Consider the following 19456-nt stretch of genomic DNA (forward strand, 5'->3'; position numbering starts at 1 on the left):
CACTATCCTTAACTTTGATTTACACTGATTGCTGTAGACTTGATAGTAATTAAATTAGAAGCAAGACAAATCTCACATTTGGTCATTTTACACTTTGGCAAAAGTATTTAAAGGGAAATCAGTCCAACTTCATACTTATAAGCTCAACAATCTTACCTTGTTGTCCTATATAGTAATGTAAAAATGAGAATACAAGAGAGAAGAAAGCTAAAAAAATCCCATTCACTATTGGAACTGTCTCAATTTTCAATGAAATTCTTTTGACAATGAATATATCATTTGATAACCAGTCATGGCTAATGATTTATGAAATTAAAATGTAGATGCTCATCAAGTCTCGGCCTGCTAACCCACTGATCTGCACTTTTCCATTGTCGGTCCGGTCCATCTCTGAGGGTTCCAACTATTTTACCAAGGTCATCTCTGAGAGGTCGCACCCATTTACCAAGGCCAGCTGAACAAAATTGAGGATTCTGCCACACTTCTAGTTGGAGTTTTACTGTTTTGTCTTTCCCTGGAAAAGAACCTCTATAGTGTAATCTTTACTAGCATCAGTAGAGCTCAACAAGGCAGTAGATGGATACAAGCAATCCCATATGATCTGAAGGCAATTTTTCCCTCTTAGCTTGCCCGGGAGCAGCCATGCAAGCTATAAGACGAGGAGAAAGCCCTCCACGTATTATATCAGCAATCAACAGCAGATGGATGATTAATAGCCAGGACGAATTCTATTTGGCAAAGGCCTTGCAATAAGGGTGTCAGTGACCCAACCTGCTAGTTCCCCATCGTTTTGTACATGGTTGAATTCCCTTTGCACATACTCAAGAGATAGTTGCAGCCTTCCCCCAGGTCTGCAGTCATCAAAGGCACTACTCGTTTTGATTCCTGCATTTTTCTCCAGCCAGTAAAGATAATTAACATGGAACAAGGACTTCAGCATGTCTTGTGGTGAAGAGCTTTCTTTGAGTATTACCTGATACAAGCCAAATATTACAAATCAGGGTGAAAGAAGAGAAATAGAATGTGTCTTTCTGACATAATGTATGACACTATTTCCAAAAGGGCAAAATTCATTATATATATATATATATATATTCGGTAAATAAATGGGGTCTTCATGTTAGCTAACTGTATGTAGATAATCGACAAAAAACTCAGGGACATGAATGAAATTTGTTTCTCTATTTGTATTTTTTCTTTTGTTATATCTGTTTGTTTTTCAATATATACTTGTTTTGGAGAAAATGTGAGATTGACGAGAGGACAGAGAGAGGAGAAAAATAAGAGGGTAACCATTCCCATGCTTTATAGAGTGGGTTCTCTTTAAAAGGAGCTCTTGCTTGTTAGTAGAAGGGATTGCTTTTCCACTTTTTCTAACTCTAGATTGCTGTCCGGAATCCCCACAAGATCACTCCTAAATAGCACTTCCCTCTTGGCCACCAAACTACAACCTACATAAACAACCCCCGGGTACCCGTCGAGCCCTCCCGCAGAAAATGGGTTGCCAATGCAACTCGAACATGTCAAAGGGTGAAATCCCATGCCTACAAATATCCCACTGCACCTGCATTGATATTGATTGCATCTTATTCTAATCATGGAATGCCACCTCAGAGATTCAAAAGACGATTAATAAACTTCAATGGAATTACATAGTAGCGAGAATTACTGATGCTATCAGCACCAGAAATTTGCAAAAGGAAGTGCACCACTTAATCACAGTGTCACCTAGGTGATAACAAGGTGAAGCACAGCCACATAGAATGCCAACAGGATCATGATGCAAGCCTTTGGCCACACCATGAATGCCAACAAATTGTGACACAAGCCATGGGTCACCCACAGATGCTGAGATTACGATGCTCAAAGCCACAGACCATGACCATTTAAAAACTAATTAGGGATTAGTCATATTTTGACTTACATCTATAAATTATAGGATGGACCAGATAGTTTTACTAGCAAAAATACCAAAGCACGCCCTTAAAGCTAACCCTCCCTCCCTACCCCCACTTTCTACTTACTTCTTTCTCTCAGGTTCTGATCCTCACCGCTCACTCTACCTCACTCTCTCTCTCTAACCAAACCCACGAAGTCCGAAAATAAAATCAGCTAAAGCACAAGTGTGTTTCTGCTTTTACAGAAACTAACTCTACAGATTTAGCCAATTTTAATTTCCTATGATACTCATAAGAACTGAAAGAACTTGGCTTTCCTTTTGTAAGAATATGAATAAATCCATTTAAAATGGCCTCTACTCTACCATTTCATCTTAGCACTGTAGTCTGGTTCAGTAAAGATGTATGTATCCCTTTTGAAATTGATTAATCTCCCATAAAAATTACAGATTCACTGGCTTGAATACAAGTAAAGCCCTTCTGGAAAAAGGACTCACTGGGCAGAAGAAATAAGGTGCTGATGAGCACATTGAACTATTCATGTCATTGAGATCCCTCACTCTGTGGAAGAACTATTTTCTAATTTACTGAAGGTTACGCAAAACAACTTATAATCATAACCTAAATCAGAAAAGAAAGGAAAAAATAAAAACAAATCTCCCGAATGTGGTGGACTTGGTCAGAGAGAGAGTGAAGGAGAGAGAAGCAGGAAAACCAGAGAGGAAACGGAAAAGAATGGGTAAACAAAAGTTTAGGAGTGTTTTTCTGTTTTTGCTAGTACAAAACCATCGTTTAGTGTCAGTTAACAATTTGGGTCAAAATTACACCGATCAGAAAGTAATTTTAAAAAGAAACCAATAAGGTACATGCAGAATTATGGGACTTATATAATATAATAACAATGATAATAATAATAATAATACAGTGGACTGATGATGATGATGATGATAATAATAATATACTATATCGTATTTTTGAAGGATTGAATCTTTTCACAAAAGAAAAACATGAATATAATTATCTTATTGCATTCATATCTATCAAAAAGGTAATTATCTTATTACATTCATAGGATGAGATAATCTCGGTAAAAAAGATTTTAATAAAGGGGTCATCTGGTAATTTTGCCCTTTCAAGTACCTAGAGGTTCAGGTTTTCTATTATTTTGGATGGCAGAGATACAAATGACAGGGTTCTACCTATAGGATACCAAAACAAAAATAAGTGTAGAAGTCAAAAAACAGAAGGCATCAAAGGAGGTGAAGAAACTGACACCAACAACACACGCACAACCCACACACAAAAAAAAAAAAGAGGTGTTTGTGGGGGTGGGCTGTTAAAAACAGATTTTTAGAGGGATTGAGATAGTGATTTACTTACGCAAAATCTTCCCTCGTGTTCGGTCAAAATGTAACCCTCATTTTTGTACAGGTCAAACAATGCAAGGGCATCCTCCTTGTTTTTAATAACTTCAGAGAGCTTGGAGCCCAGCCGCAGCCGGTGCTCAATGTTAGCAGCTGCATCCTTGGCTTCCGAAGATAGGATTGCAGATTGTGCCTGAAAAGTGAAAATCATGACACAAGAATCAGACATCGGAGATTTGGAAAAAGTCTTCCCACAGCTAGTTTTGGACTATATATTCAAAATCCTGCATTCTTAGCTAATGACAGCTCAAAATCAAAAACAGCAAAGAGGCATCACTTTGGTTCTTGTGTCACATTTCAACAAACTGCAGAACCAGCGGGTAAATAAAAAGGTTGAGCAACTAAAATATTAATCAATTTTAGAGTGATACTACATCATATTGAAAAAACTCAAGTCCTTCAGGAGAAACCAAAGTGGAACTGGAAAATTATTTTATCACATTGAAAAATTACAACAAAAGAAACTTACTTTATATTCTGGCTTCATATTAAGAAGCGGTACAGCTGGAAAAAGTGGTTCCTCATTGTTGACCTCTTTAACAGAAGGAACCAGACCACAAAGCAGATATTCACTAAAAACCAAACCTGTCAAATTAAAATACAGAGTATATATTTTTTCATTATATAATTAATGGAAAAAATTGTGGCCTTCACTAGGCAAAACAAAATTAAAGATGACCGGTGCCATAATTGAATTAAAAATTTTGATAATTCGAAAAACCTTGTGACAACCATCTGATCCAGCATGTTTTCAATGAGTACTTAAACATAGCCAACAGAGATGTTGAGAGCCTAGCAAATTAGAACTCCAATGTATCCAAATCCTAAGGTTAGCAAAAATGACCATGGACTTATTTATAAAAATGTAAAGGAATAGATTAAGATGACCATGAAAGCTTTGTAGACTTGTGGGGAAGTTGAATAATAAATGGTGATGCAGAGTGAGTAGAGAGCTCTATGGGACGCCAGCATTTACTTCGCCAAGTATCATTTGGAATTGGAATTGTCCAGTAAATGATCATCAATAGTTATGTGTTTACGACCCCAAGTATTATGTATTTGTTCATATTTTATCTATCAATCAGTTTCTATTAAATAATTAAATGTACCTCACAGTTCAATACACTGTGAGGGCAAAATGAAAACCAATACTCACCATGATACAAGAGCTGACATTTACGAAAATATTTATAATTGCTACTTTCCACATGTCCACCTCCCAATCAGACACAAAAGCATATCTGTGGGACCTACCATTTCTGAACCCTTTTTGGATCATCTAAGCACCAACCCGATTCATATTGCTAAGCAGCAGATGATGTCAACATGCATAATGAACTGCTTTATATTTAATATAGCAGAAGTTCTCATATCATCATCACAATATCTTATTTATTAATAATAAAAAGGACGTACTCGCACGATACGGATTCAATGTCCTTAGTTGAATTGACTGGTATGATTTCAGATTGCAGAACATGTGGATCCAAGTTACTGCACCAAAAGTAGCAAGGGCAAGAGGTGTAGAAGAACGTATGCAGTTAGCAACTGCTATGCCAAGCATGATACCAATAGATTTGCTCACCATTCCCTGAGCTTCACCCTTTGCAATAACCTGCCATCACTAATCCTTTCAGGGAATATATGTAAAGGAGGTAAATACCATTGAAGATAGAAGTACAATATCGTGAAAGATACATAAGCAAAAGCAATGAATCGACAGAAACACATGCCCGTATTAGCTGAAACAAAACAGATGCCAATTAATGAAACTAGGTGCTTTGACAAAGATAGTCATTCAAATCTCTAGAACAAATGTCCAAGAGGGAATCTGCTTTACCTCGGCAAAATTCCTCTGAGCGGCAAAGCCTGCATAGAAGCAGCTCCTCGTAGCAGCCTGACAAGAGTTTCCACTATTAGGTAATGTACATCTTATTTCACGCATGAAATATTTTTCTTAGCGCGTCTCAAATGATGCTTGAAATTAAAAGCATTATAAGGTCCTGAAGATGTTTAAAAGGAAATTATATAACAAATTCACAATATATATCAATAAGAAAAAGATATAAAACTTTGTCAGTCCTTCAACCCTTTCACTTTATTTTTTTCCCATACAAGAATCAGTATTGAAAAATATTTACTGAAAAAAGTACAAATGAAAAAATATAAGAAATCCTTTAGAAGCACAAGCAGGAAAAATACATAAGAAGTGAAAAAGAAGTCCTCAACACAACCTAAGGAGTGTAAAGTGCCCCCTAAAATACTCGTAACATTATTGCCCTTGTTAAAACCAATTAGTTCAAAAGCTTGAGCGTTAAAAAAAAATTGACTGTTAACACAGTGACAGTGCAAAAGAAGTCTTATTTACAAACCCCGCCACCTCCCCATACTCTAGCCATCCAAGCAAACTTCACATTCAAATAAGTTAGGTCACTCCCAAGCATGAGATTGTTGTATTGCCACATACAAGGCAACGTGAATAATGATTGTTGAATACATTTCACCCTAAAGCTTGCCTATTTTAATAATTTGATATGCCCAAAACAATCCTAAACCCAAACAGGGCAAGCCTTTATTGGAGCTCTTTCGTTTTTAATAGGAAAAAGAAATTTTATAGAAGATAAAAAAATAAAAAATAATACCAAGGTGGAAACAGAGAAATCATGGCCTCAAACATAAAACTGAATAACCAGAAGCAAGAGGGTAGCGATAAAACCTAACACACCCGATGAAAGTCAGCCTCCTCTTAGCCAAGAATTCTGCCTTGGCATAGCCTGACTGACAAATCCAAGAAAAGGTAAAAAAGGATAACAGAGGACAAATCCTGATTTGCTAATCAAATAATCATAACATGAGTACGTCTCTCCTTCATAGCCCAACCCAAAATAACAGAGGAATCCCCATCTAAGATGGCTCTCTCCCAAACAAATTGCCTCTGCAAGCACAATAGGTTATCTGTTTTGACAGCTTCATCTTCATGGATTTAAGTAGTATATAATTATTGGCGACATTGTGGGTGGGTGTGCGTGGGCGGGTGCGAGGCACTGACAGGCTACGAATGCACGATCCCACATTGCCTGGGTTTGGAAAGGGGAAGTGCTATGTATGTAGGATTGGTACACTCCAAATGGTACGAGGTCATTTGGGATAAAATCCAAGAACAAGAACAAAACCGTATGGGCCCAAACCCAAAGCGTACAATATCATAACTTGTGGTGGAGTGCGCTGTTACAAATGGTATCAAAGAGTCACCCAGCCCGAAGTGTGCCGACGGGGACATCAGGCCTCTTAGGGGGTGCCGGGTGGGTAGTGGCGACCTTGTGGGTAGTTGTGCGTATACAGTAATTCTCTGCCTTGACATCTAAAATGCCACCACTCCTAATTAAACTGGATTCCCAATAAATACAGCCAACAAAGATAATTTTAACCACCCTAACAAAAGGAGCTTTCCATATAATCAAGGTCCTTCAAATTATAATACAAGTAAGCCACAATTCAATCTCCTTTAATCAACATACAAGGAAGCTTTTAGACTCCATAACCAAATCCTGTATGGAAGCCAAAAAAATCTCTATCCCCCATCTGACTTAAACCTTCAAACTTCTATTATAATAATAAATAAATAAATAAGTAATAAAAAAATGAAAAGAGTTCCTCTTTGTCTGATTAACCACATCAACAAAAGGAACAGAGAGTGCCAAAGAACTTTGCCTCTTTTGCTCTTGCCAATTCCTCTAAAATTAATTTTCGTCATCATACTACAATTAGTTGTGGACTTTCAACTCAGACCAACTAAAACAATAGTTTTCTCCACAACAAGGACTTACAAGAAAAGGTACCATCAGGGACAAGACTCCAACATCTAAAATCTAGATAATGAGATATACAGACATTATTAACAACTTGACGGAAAAGTGAAAGCTCTTCAATCCCCAAATCATTGAGATTCTCGAAGAAATTGAAATAACATCCGGATAGAAAGAAGTTACCTATAAAAAATTTTTAAAAATAAATACAAAGCGCTGAAAAGACAAACAAAAAGGAGCATCCCCCTTATAGATATCCCATAAATAAATTAAAAAAACATTATTCTTATTTGTACCATTTTTTCATGACTCACACCATCATACCACTATAGTTGGTGAATTCATGACTAAATTACTTACATACTTCTAATCAATTCAAACTTCTTCTGCCATAAATAACTTATGATACCTAGCTAGAAATGTTATGTTTTCCTTTTCAAAAAATTAGCTAGTCAATTCAGTATCCTTATTATAATGAATTAATCTATTCTTTCTACTTTTCTATTGATGAGTACAATTGCAAATGTGAATACGGGAAGCATGCAAATGAAGGCATCCATGACAATAATACGACATTTAGCATATAGCAGAAGTTTTCCGAGTTACCTGGATTAGTGCAGCCGCCGAGCGTCCTGCTCCAGCCGCAGCACCAATTGGAACAAAGAGATGAGGAAACGCAGGAGTTATAATCTCCAGTCCGTATGCAGCATTTTCCAAAAGATCAGCAAACAACCTCCATCCCTTTGGATTGACATCAAAATGTCGGCCAAATTTGGACAACATAATTTTGCTCAGATACCCAATTCCATCCTTGAGTACCCAATTCACAGCAGCTGCAAGTGGAATGGCTCCTTTTCCCAATCCAACAGCATAAAGCAAAGCCTGTATTTAAAACTAAGACCGGTGACTATATAAATAAGAGAAGTTTCAAAGGAATATACACAAATGACGTAGGAGAGAAAAATATACCTGGGTGGCAAGAACGCCACTAATTTGGGCGGCAACACCTTGGACCCCCCTCCAAAGAGAGTACTCTAAGTAGTCACTGGTAACGCTGTGAGGAAAACCTTCCGGGAGCATCAAGCGCACAAAGAGATCCCTACATTGCATCCACATATTGGAGACGAAACCCTCGACACCACCGCTGCCGCCGCCGAACGACGATTTCCCGGTAAGGACAACAAACGCATCCTTGTAATAATCAGGAATGAGCTTCGTCCAGTTCCCGCCCTTTATTTCCCATACAACTTCTTCCTTTTCATTCTCAGTAGTTGTGCTAGTCCTTGCTTTTGCCCAAGCGATCTGGAAGTAACTACAGCAACACAAGAAGGACATTAGGGATACAAAAGCCCTTTTGCATAGAGCTCTAGTTGTTCCATCATCAATGGCAAGCAAACGAGAGCAGAGGAAGGAGAGAAACTGATGATAGGGAACACAAGAACTACTATGGTCCTCTTGCCAACCCCACCACTCACCAGAACTAAAAGGGCCATCCCAACCGCCGCCGCCGCCGCCGCCGCCACTGCCTCCACGGTGGTGGTTGTTGGTGTTGTTTCCGTCGTCGCAATTGCCACCGCCATGTTCCAGAGAGAGCAGGGGAAGGAGAGGAGCATGAGATGGAGAGGAATTAGGGTTTCTGACAAATACAGACAGAGTTGATTCGTTGAGTTTCTGTGCGCTGTATTGTGAAATGAGTGATCCCCGCAGCTCACCACCACCGAAGGCAGCGGCGGAAGCGTTGTTTGGAATGGTGGCGGAAGAACTGGGGCGCAGTGACAGCAGAAGCGTAGTGGGTGGTGGTGCAGGCAATTGCGACGGCAATAAGGGCCTGCTAGCGCAGCCCATTCTCTCACTTTCTTCTTCTCCTCTCCGAGTCTTCGGACGGGTCGCGCACTCGCGCTTCTTTATTTCCTACGGACGGCCTTGATTTGTAGCAAATTATAATATTGACACTATATTAACTTTAAATTCTTTGTATTAATTTAATTTTTTTTTTTTTTAAATACACATTTGATTTTTTATAAATAAAACCTTACATGTTGTTAACGTAAATGATCCTTGTTCATGAACGTGATGGCATTGTATATGGAAAGTTTCTTATTCTAAATATATAATTTTGAAAAATTATAATTATAAATTCTTTATGGATATGTCACGTAAAATTGTAAATAATGATTATCACAAGACTCGCAACAAACTAACAATACTCATAAATAATTTGTCATATACTAAAATTGATCGGGGCGTTGTTGACGCAAATAAATTAAATTGAGCATTCTTCGATTTTATCCCTTTATAAACTCAATTTCAAATGAGTTGGCTTATAAAAAATACCATTTGAATTTTAATTGTATTTTGTTATTTCTTATATTTCATTATTTTATTACTATTTTCAATGATAATTTGATATAAATTGAGTCATTCATAAACAATTTACTCACCGAACAAGCCGAATTCAACCAAACATTTTTGAACTTGTTAAACAGATCGAAAAAGTCATTACTGAGCTCCTTGGGCTCACAAAAAAATACATTAAAACCTTCTGAACATTACTGTAATTTTTAAGAATTATTTGAATTTTAATTACTGTAATTTTTATTTATCAACCTTGATCTCAAACTCGAATTTAAAATGGACATTGACTAAACAAGCCAAGTTCAAACTCACCGAACACTGTTAAATATCAAGTTTGATGAGCCGAAAGAGGAGTTCATCCTCTCTACTCCAGTTACAGCCCTTTAAATAGGTATGTAAGTGGTAACTTTCCAAAATTATCTCTGCGAAAAAAAAAAAAAAAAAAAAAAAAACTTTTAAACATGTCGTGTGTTCATTACTTATCATTGTTTAGGCTTAGCTGTCATTGTCACTGTTGTTCATAATAAGGGTTTTGTGTGAATTAACCAGAAAGGAAAAGAAATGGAAAAAGTCTAAATTTTTAGAGTGGAAACTGAAAATTTTGAAGAAAATAGATTCCTCCGATTAATTTTTCCCAAAATAATTCCAGCTTAAAGCACTGAAAAGTTTTCCAACCGTCCTTTTATATGTCAATTTCCAATTCTGCCCCGAGTCTGTTTCTATATCATCACTCTTCTTTTCACAAACTGGATATAGATATAAATATAAAATAATTAGGTATAAATTAAATAATTATATATATATTTTTAATAATCTTTGTCAACAAAGAAAACTATATATATATATATATATATATATATATATATAAAATAATCCATATTTTACTATTTATTTGCTAAAATAAACAATTGAGTATAAAAAGTTATTCATTTAATACAAATTTATTTATTTTTTTAGTATTTAAAATTATAAGGGTATTTGGTAAGTAGAATCATTTTTTTTCTCTTTTCATACCATCTAAACTAACAAAATAATATTTTCTCGCAACTTTTTGCAAAACAAATTTCAGCTAACCAAATGCATGATAAAACTTAATTTTTTTTTTTTTTTTCACTTTTACTTTTACTTTTACTCCAACTTTTTATCATAAATTTTCCCCTAACCAAACCGACTATTGTAAACCATTGACTAAGAGGAAACATAAAACCTTTTCACATGATGAAACAACAAGACAAACGATAGAGGTGGCGGTTAAGTAACCGGCCTTTTTGAAAAAGAGAAAAAATAGAATTGAAAGTTAAATAACTTGTAAACTTGGGATCAGCCTAGGCCACCTGTCATATAAGTCCATTCACTCAATATATAAAATATAAAGAATTTAGGTTCTCATAGTTAGGATCACATTGGAAGTGCTGCTTGACCTAATTAGTATCTAATCTTTGCTGCCATGTAACTTATAGACGAAACATAACATTCACATGGTAACTATTCTGCAAATGCAAGTGAGACCATTTTCATATGCTAGCTCATATCAAACCTTACCAGGCAGTAACATAAACTTGTCTCATTATTTGCTTCATGAATTCTCGTGTGTTCTACTATTAGAAATCAGTTAAAAACCCACAAAAATATAGCCATTCAAGTCCTAATTGTCGATGAACTCACAAATGAATAGCGGACTCTTTGACAAAGAGCTGCTTCACTCAATAAGTCATAACAAACCAGATATGAAATCTTTTCATGTTTCCAAGAGGCAGTCCGTGCTTGAACCATTAATGGAAAATTACACAAGAAATTAATGGTTTCAATGGTATGTCACCTTTACTGCTGAGAACTGATCAAGTATACGCTCATCTCACCCTTGTAACCATGCAATTCAAACATGGTTCAATGTAAGCATTGACTGGGTCTAACAAAGATTACAGATATTGTGATAATATCTCTATTCATGAGAGATATATGTAATGACCTTAACAAGTTAGAAAAGAAAAGGAAAAATAAAAACTAAAAGATTGTACAGACAAGTCAAGTAACTGTACCTAAACAAAAATTCAAGGAACTGTTGACCGACCTTTAAGCCCTAAAGGCTTCCATGACGATTCAAGCCGCAAAAGGTGCAATTTCTCAACAAATGGCTCTAAAATTTCTGCATAGTCTTCTGGTGCAAAGGCCATGCAAATGCTAAGCTCTTGGACTGCCTCCTCATATTCCCTGGAATTTGCCACAAATAATTTTTACACCAGTTAGCCAGAAAGAGGAACAATCTAACCAAACACCCTCAAAACATAACTACCTTTAAAAGCAACTAGGAATTTTCCAAATATCATACCTATTATAATACAACATCATGCCATGATCTCTCCTTAAAGCCCAGTTATGTGGCTGCAGAATCAACAATCTCTCTGAAGCCATAATGGCCAGCCTAAAAAAAGAAGGATAACATGCCACACAAGATGTTATTTTGAGTAACATACAAACTAACATAATCTACTGTCAAAAGCTCAGCGCATAGTTAGCTATCCAACAAGACTAAAGAGCTTTCACCATTTGGTGATACTCAAAATGCAAAATGATACAATTACTGTGTCATGAAAATACAATCCATACTTCAATTTCCCTAAGAAAATAATCAATTTCTAGAACTTGGAGGCAAAAAAACTAAAATAACAAGAATTCACTATAATCAGAGATAAATTTTCAAGCTGGTCATTGCTAAATTCAACTAAACAAAGTCTTTTTTCAAGCTGGCCATAGCTGCTAAGGAAACCAAAATAACATGAATTCATCATAATCGGGGATTTTTATAAGCTGGCCACAGCTGATTATGTTTTTGTTTTTTTAAAGGTCAATACACAATAATTGACTATAAAGTTCGTCAAAATACACACACACACACACACACAATCTCCTTAACTGCCAGAAAATCTAGGATCCATTGTGCAATAGGTTGCTTAATTATCCAAAAAACCATCAAAAGTTTCTGCTATTTCTTTCATCCTACAATTTTTTCTTTGCTCAGCCAAAAGTAGAATTGCATAGAATCCTCATCTACATGTACTTCGATATTGCCAATAAATAAGAAGGATCAGTAAAGTGCAAGTAAGAAAAACCCAAATCATCCCAGAAACAAGACTGGCTCGGCCAGCACTAAAAGGTCCTCCCTTCAAAGCCATCCAATTCCCCATCTATCATGTACTCCAACATCGCCAATAAATAAAAATAGATTTCCAGAAACAAGACTGGCTTGCTAGCATCTCCTCTCGTCAATGTGTCCCGCATGGATTTAAGAAAGAATTTAAACAAAGAACAATGGCATACATATTACTAACATGGTTGCTCCCTCTCTCTCTAGCTCTCATTTTTTTTTTTTTTTGTGTGTGTGTGTGTGGGTGTGGGTGTGGGTGTGGTTGTGGGAGGTGGCGGCCAGGTGTATGTAAGACACTGCCTCTACACATTAGTCCACATCCGTTATCTTATGAAAGGTAGTAGCAAATTAAAATATAGATAGCAATCTGTTCACTAGAATTCTGTCCCCCGTATAAAGATTACAACGTAGCACTATGCTCAAGAATCAAGATAAGTGACCAAAATCAATATCACATCACATGCCAGAATAACCATAAAAAACAACCTGTTTTTTGTATGATAGGCAAAGAAAAAGATTTTACTGTGTTTTATGGCACATTTCTTTATTAAATGAAAAATAAATAAATATACCATGTTGATCTAATTATTAGACTAGAGTAAATAATCAAATACCATTGGAACTTCCAAGTATATTGTCCATGTTGGAAAATATCATATAACCCATCCCCTTGTCAACTACATTTTACCAAATTTTGGAGGGTAAGGGGGTCCATAAGGGTCAATGCTAGACTGTGGTTCATCTTGAAACTATGAGAAAAGGGCTTGCATATAGGAGAATATAACCAAATAAGCAAATCTACATCTACGCATCTGTCCTTTGCAGCATAAATTAAATAAACTTAACCATTTGATTTTTGGACCTGGTAATGTGTAACTAAATGTTTATTAAGAGTACAGGCTGAATCAAAACGAAGAAAGAGTAGTCAGTAGGAAGTCTAGGAATTATGGCATCTAAATACTGTATGCTACACTTCACAGTTTTTTTTTATCTTTCCCCAAAAGTTCGAGCAAACACACACACCCACTTCATATTTTTGCCCCCACCGGGGCTCGAACACTCAGCCTCCCCAAAGGGAGAGGAGAGCTTATACCATCTAGGCTAGAGACCATTGGTGTATGCTACAGTTTATATATAGAAATTCAATCATCACAACATGAAAACGCAACCGTTAATATGAGCCTTTCTGTAAAAAATTAGAATCTATGTGAACGATATTATGAATCCACGTTTCACAATTCTCCCATTCTGATGTTAATCTTGCAATATTAGCATCTTGAACCTGTGGGACAATGCAAAACAGGGGCTACATAATCAGGAAAGAAAAAGAATTATATTAGGTAATGCCTTACAGGAACAGATGAGTACTACCTTAGATCTTGAGGCCGCAGCAGAGGAACCTTTGAATCATCTGTTGTGGTAACTTTTTCACTAGCATCATGAACCGGCCTAAGCGGAGAAGTCAGCATCAATCCATGGTTTGTTTTCGAAGCACGCTTCCAATGAAGTCTCTGCAAAAGTTTTAATCCATTTCATTTATCTCATGGATGGGAGGTTTAGAAATTAAAAGTTCAGGACATGATTAATTGACAATGTTTAAACAAATTTAAATCATGACATACATTAGAAGTCTTTGCAGGGATAAGAGCTTACTATCATATTAGCCAAAGCAATCCCAATAATGTCTCGATTTGTTGCAATTTCAAGGCCTAAAAGTGAATTACTATTTAAGTCTGAGGCCTTTGATCTGGGGTCCTCCACACACCTTCCATTAACAACTCCAAACAAGCTGTGTCCCGAAGTTACCTTGAATAGCTCCTACAATAAGGACAGAACTTATAGGTTTTGAATCTTGTAAGATTAACATAAATTAGGGATTAGCCTGTAGGATATTGAGCTACAATTAGATAAGACATCAGCAATAAATTCAGAAAAGTGGACACTGATATTTAAAATTACAATAATTTATCATAAAAATGATTGCACTGATGATCTTGCAGAATCAACACACCTCAGGGTTCCCTGTTTGGGGCCAAATCAAAAAGTCTTCCCCAACTCGAGATCCCACAATGGTCAGATTAAGTCTTCGACAAACCTCAATATAAATTATGCTAAGTAAAATTGCTGTCAACAAGGTAATCATACATCAGGTGGCATCACTTGTCCATGAATAAAAGAGAGAACATAAAACAATAGAGAAGATATCTTTTAAGCCCCAGTATGGGCTAAACAAGAACAATGCATCTGAGTAAGCTAGATATAGACATATAGCAGAAGCAGGATGAAGCTTACCGCTGCCACATCCACAGCTTAAAACTGAGTGCAGGTAAGAATACTTTGAATCAACAAGCACAGGTGACCTTTTGAAACCTCTCGACTTAAAAAGAACAACATTCACTGCCTCCAGAACTTCAACCAAATGGCAACCTATGTCTCTTGAAACTAACTCCGCCTCGACTTCTTTGGCAATGGCATCCAACTCAGTCAGCCACCCGTTTATACTCTTTCCAGACAAAGGCATCATCTCCAAGCAATCCCAATTTTGGGAATCAGATGGGACCGAAGCATCTCTCCTTTCACTGAAGAGTGAACAAGCATCCATTTCTCGATTGAAGGCCATAAATGCCTCATCCTCAGCTGCAACATACAGCAGAGCCTGCACCATTGCATTTTGGAACAAAACTGAATCTCAGATATACTCTATAGTGATGCCAAAAAAAATGAAGATAATTTTCTATCTGCAGAATCTAAGTACTAAAATACAATATATATGATAAAAAGAAGGAAAAATCCCCCAGATTCTGAAAGCAAGAACATAATAAGAACTACAAAACCAGAAAGTATAAGTATATATTCTTAAACAATAAACAGAATTTGATCCGGGTTAGTATTGATTAGCCAATTGAAAACATCATTAACTTGAAACAAGATGGCAGAGGGATAGAATTACCTTTGAAATGGAGATGTCCTTGTCCTTGGACTGGAAAGATATCTCCTGCGTAAACTTTTCCCTGGCATCCTTTAGAACCTGACAATCATTATGAAATCAGTCAGAACTGCTAATTATAAAGGGTTAATTTCATTACCTGACTACCACCAATTCATGAAGCAAAAATTGATCAGATTACAAATGATTGAGCAAAGCAAGCAACGAGACTAGATAAATTGACAGTATCGAACCATTGTGCAATTATGGATAATTAAGAGAATAAAAATAATGGTTCCAAAGTATAATTCGAACCTCCAGGTATAAGTTGGGACGGGACAAATTCCTTGTCATAGCTAGAGCAGAGGTAGCCGTAGGCGAAAATTTCGACCCCCTCTTTGCCTTTGTTGCGAACTTGTTCTTCTTGGCTTTGCCACTCTCATTCCAGTAACCACGACAATCATAACCATACCTGATGATCGTAAAGAATCAGGCATATATGGGGATTGGCCAGCACAAATTCTTCTCCAACCCACTAATAATTTACATACAAATACAATAAACTAATTATCACTATAAACCCTTTTTCTAGAATTGCAAGAAAAACCAAATTCAATCAACCCTAAACATTTTAAGCACTAGAATTTCAATCGCGATTACCTGAGCCGCCGACAATCACTGTACCTGCAACAATTTGTCAAAAGCGCCGCCATAATTGAACTATTAGTGGTGGTAGTCATCGAATGACTATACAAACTAGGCATTGATACACACAACATTGCTTTCTATGAACACGATGATTCTATTTGGTTAAAAGAAAAGGAAAAGATGAAGACGATGATATAATAATATAGTACAATAGCAACGATTAAAAGAGAGGAGGAGTAGGGGAGAGATAGACAAATGAAATAAATGAACGTGAATCACGCGTCTTCTCCAGCAGACGAAGAAGACTTGACAGTGAAAGGAAAAGGGGTCAATTTGAAGGATGAGGGTTTCGTCATATTAGATTCAACCATCGGTTTGGGCACTGAGACAGCAATTCCAGAATACAAGGAAGACGAAGAAGACGTAGAAGAAGACAAGGAGAAATAGCAAGAAGAGCAAGAATAGTAGTAATGGAAGCTGAAGGTACAAGAAATCCGAAGATCCATAGTATTGGATATGTGAGAATGTCCCAAATGCAGCATTAGCCTATCCAACTCTTTTTTTTTAACTTCTTTTCGCCCTCTATATATATATATATATATTCAAATATATAGAAAGAAAGAGAGTGGCTGGCAGCGCAGAGAAGGAGCACTTGAATAATGATTATAAAGGGTAGCTCCTCCTTCAGAAGTTCGTCTTCCTCTTGATGCGGCTGATGTGGTTACAGAAGGAAGAAGACAGGGGTGACGTCAAAAAGAAAAAGAAATGAGAACCGAGTTGGCGTTTTATACAATAGTAGCTTTATATATATATTGTATATATTTATGAACATTGTATTATTTGTATATATACAATCTATATACGTTTGTGTAAGGAGAGGATAAATATACTTCTTTTTCCTCCTCCCTTCCAAAATTTTTGGACATCTTTGGAATTAATTTAACTTAGTAAGGAAAAAAAAAATAATGCTTTGTTAAGTTTTAAAAATAATAATAATAAAAAATCTTCAAAATTAAAAAGATGCTCGGGAGTTTTGGTTCATTTAATTTTGAGATATAAATTTTATAATACATATTTATCTTCATTGCATATGGTATACACAAGGAATGGTGAAGATTACTCCGCAGAAAGTGTGATGACCGCGCCTGTGGGGGTGCTCTCCATCTTTGGATGTGTGTTTTGCACATGATGTCCACACTGCAAGGGTGTAAACAGACGTCAATATAGTAGCTTCGACGAGGACTGCTGATGCAGTTGCATGCGCCAGTATAACATTTCTCATTGGTTAAAAAATTAATCATAAAAGGTATAATTAATATATCTTTTCTATTTTAACGAAACATTAAAACTTACCAAATTAATTTTTAAATTCTTACATCTTAATTTTTTTCGTTTGTATATATACATACATGTATATAATTTCATTATTTATTTTTTGATATAATTGTACAGAATTGTTCTCTTACTCCCTGGTGTGCAAAAAAATAAATAAATATATATATATATATACATATATATGGTTATATAAATATTTGTGCTCAAGTTGATGGAATCTTTAATTTTCATCATTATTAAATTTTAATTGAAGTAATATTATGAGATTGAGTTCTAATTGAATTAAAATTGTAGAATTTGAGTTTTAGTTAAAGTATAAAAGAAAAATAAGAATGGTTTTATAATTCATACATGATATGGTTAACTATATATATATATATAAACAATTAAAAGGAAAGAATTGAAAAAAAAAAAAAAATCTTTTGTTTTTTTTTTTTCTTCTTTCCATTCATATAATATTTAACGCTGACAACACACACACACACATGCATATAAACAGTTAAGAACCATAAAAAATAAATGAAATAAAGAAGGAAGGTAATATACATGTAACAAATGAAAAAAGGAATATTATATATGCGTATGTCATGAAAGGAAAATGTTAATTTGTAAAGGTTAATTTGGTCCTAAAATTTTAAGGTTTAAAGTCCAATAAAAATAGGAAAGATGCATTAATTATAAATGTTATGATTAATTTTTCAACCAATTATGCGACTCTAGCTACCAATCCTCTTCATATAAATATTAAAAATATTATTATGTGCACAAACTATCAAAGAATTTTTATTTTTTATTTTTTCAAATTCAAGCAAATCAAAACACATCAATATTATTGCTCCTATTAAACAATGATACATTCTTCAAAGAATGCTAATGGGATTTTGTGTGAGTGAGGAGGATGTGAACTTCACCATATAACATCACTCCGATATTATGTGATCGGACTCTTATTTCCAAACTAGTATGGACCTATTTTTACATATATATGATTTTTTATATATATAATGTCCCCTACAACTGTTAATTTCTAAAATTATCTCTCTCTCTCTTTTTATTTTTATTTTATTTTTTTACTCTTCAAAATCCTTTGATTTCGTAAAAAAAAAATTAAATTTCATTTCTTGAATCAAAGTCTAATTTTTTTTTTTTTTTTTTTTTTATCTCAAAGTTCTCATTTTCTTTCTTTTTCTTCTATTTTTTCCTACTTAAAAATTTTCTCTCTGCACTTACATATAATATATATATATATATAATATCTAATTTTTTCAACGAAAATATTACTAAACAATATTTTAGTTCTTATATTTCGTTTACTGCTCATTCATCTAGCATATTGTTTTGCATTAAATTTTTTTTTTTTTTCACACTACACCCCGTAATGAATTAAAATATTGATTTCGCCCCTGTTCTTACTCACATATTCCCCCTTTGACATATTATCATTATTTTAGCGCTCTCTAACAAAGCTCAAATACGCAACATTCCTTTTAGAATATCATCTTTTCAACTAAATTTTCAAGAATTTGGTAATTAAACAAAATTTCAAATTATTTTTGCTTTTTAAATTTTGTGAAATCATAAAAATTTTATTTTATACCACTGTATTTATTAAAAACGATGGAGGAGGTATTTTTGTATGGATTGTACTGAGGAGCAAATTTAGAAAAGTAAGATGATTTCAACTTTGTATTTACATTTCAAAATCCTTCAGCTCGTTAAGTACTCTCCAACCACCCCCTTGAAGGCCATTTCGAACTCTCAGTTCACGCGAAAGAAAAAAAAAAACTCTCAGTTCACAGTCACACGATCTAATCCTATGAACAGTACTATAGTAGTACTTTTAAAATATATATATAATAATAATTTCTTTCTCAAACATTTTGAATGAAGAAGATGTGAAAAGCTTTTCTTTTTAAAAT

General features: G+C 35.1%; 2 protein-coding genes across 3 annotated transcripts; both read right to left on the reverse strand.

Moving 5' to 3' along the window:
• Positions 1 to 106: 106 nt before the first annotated feature.
• On the reverse strand, positions 107 to 9845 carry LOC132308856 (protein root UVB sensitive 1, chloroplastic). The gene is made up of 7 exons (XM_059807116.1): positions 8098 to 9845; positions 7735 to 8010; positions 5163 to 5219; positions 4739 to 4937; positions 3792 to 3907; positions 3279 to 3455; positions 107 to 973 (listed from the first exon to the last, which is right to left on the reverse strand). Exons 1-7 carry the CDS (start codon positions 8971 to 8973, stop codon positions 710 to 712), a joined length of 1965 nt encoding a protein of 654 aa, XP_059663099.1. The 5' UTR covers positions 8974 to 9845; the 3' UTR covers positions 107 to 709.
• A 1437-nt stretch (positions 9846 to 11282) lies between these two features.
• On the reverse strand, positions 11283 to 16973 carry LOC132308857 (uncharacterized). Of its 2 annotated transcripts, XM_059807117.1 has the most exons (9): positions 16215 to 16970; positions 15870 to 16026; positions 15579 to 15656; positions 14921 to 15284; positions 14640 to 14752; positions 14282 to 14446; positions 14000 to 14139; positions 11813 to 11905; positions 11283 to 11694 (listed from the first exon to the last, which is right to left on the reverse strand). In XM_059807117.1, exons 1-9 carry the CDS (start codon positions 16331 to 16333, stop codon positions 11535 to 11537), a joined length of 1389 nt encoding a protein of 462 aa, XP_059663100.1. In that variant the 5' UTR covers positions 16334 to 16970; the 3' UTR covers positions 11283 to 11534. The 2 variants fall into 2 exon arrangements, with proteins under 2 accessions (XP_059663100.1, XP_059663101.1); XM_059807118.1 differs by lacking the exons at positions 11283 to 11694; positions 11813 to 11905 and adding an exon at positions 12823 to 13910 and having other exon boundaries at positions 16215 to 16973.
• Positions 16974 to 19456: the final 2483 nt, after the last annotated feature.

Source organism: Cornus florida, unplaced genomic scaffold (genome assembly GCF_030987335.1).
Source record: "Cornus florida cultivar Cherokee Brave unplaced genomic scaffold, ASM3098733v1 CherokeeBrave_3.0.0_Hap2_Chr05, whole genome shotgun sequence".
Taxonomy (NCBI): Eukaryota; Viridiplantae; Streptophyta; class Magnoliopsida; order Cornales; family Cornaceae; genus Cornus; species Cornus florida.

Bases quoted from the DNA above. Each gene is read 5' to 3' on its own strand.
- LOC132308856 (XM_059807116.1), bottom strand. From the start codon at position 8,973: ATGGGCTGCGCTAGCAGGCCCTTATTGCCGTCGCAATTGCCTGCACCA. The intron at 5,220-7,734 runs GTAACTCGGAAA...AACTCTTGTCAG, and splicing joins CGGCGGCTGCACTAATCCAG to GCTGCTACGAGGAGCTGCTT. The intron at 3,908-4,738 runs GTACGTCCTTTT...TTAATTTGACAG, and splicing joins ATTGAATCCGTATCGTGCGA to GTTTGGTTTTTAGTGAATAT.
- LOC132308857 (XM_059807117.1), bottom strand. From the start codon at position 16,333: ATGTTGTGTGTATCAATGCCTAGTTTGTATAGTCATTCGATGACTACC. The intron at 14,753-14,920 runs GTAAGCTTCATC...CCTTGTTGACAG, and splicing joins AAGCTGTGGATGTGGCAGCG to CAATTTTACTTAGCATAATT. The intron at 14,140-14,281 runs GTAAGCTCTTAT...AAACTTTTGCAG, and splicing joins TTGCTTTGGCTAATATGATA to AGACTTCATTGGAAGCGTGC.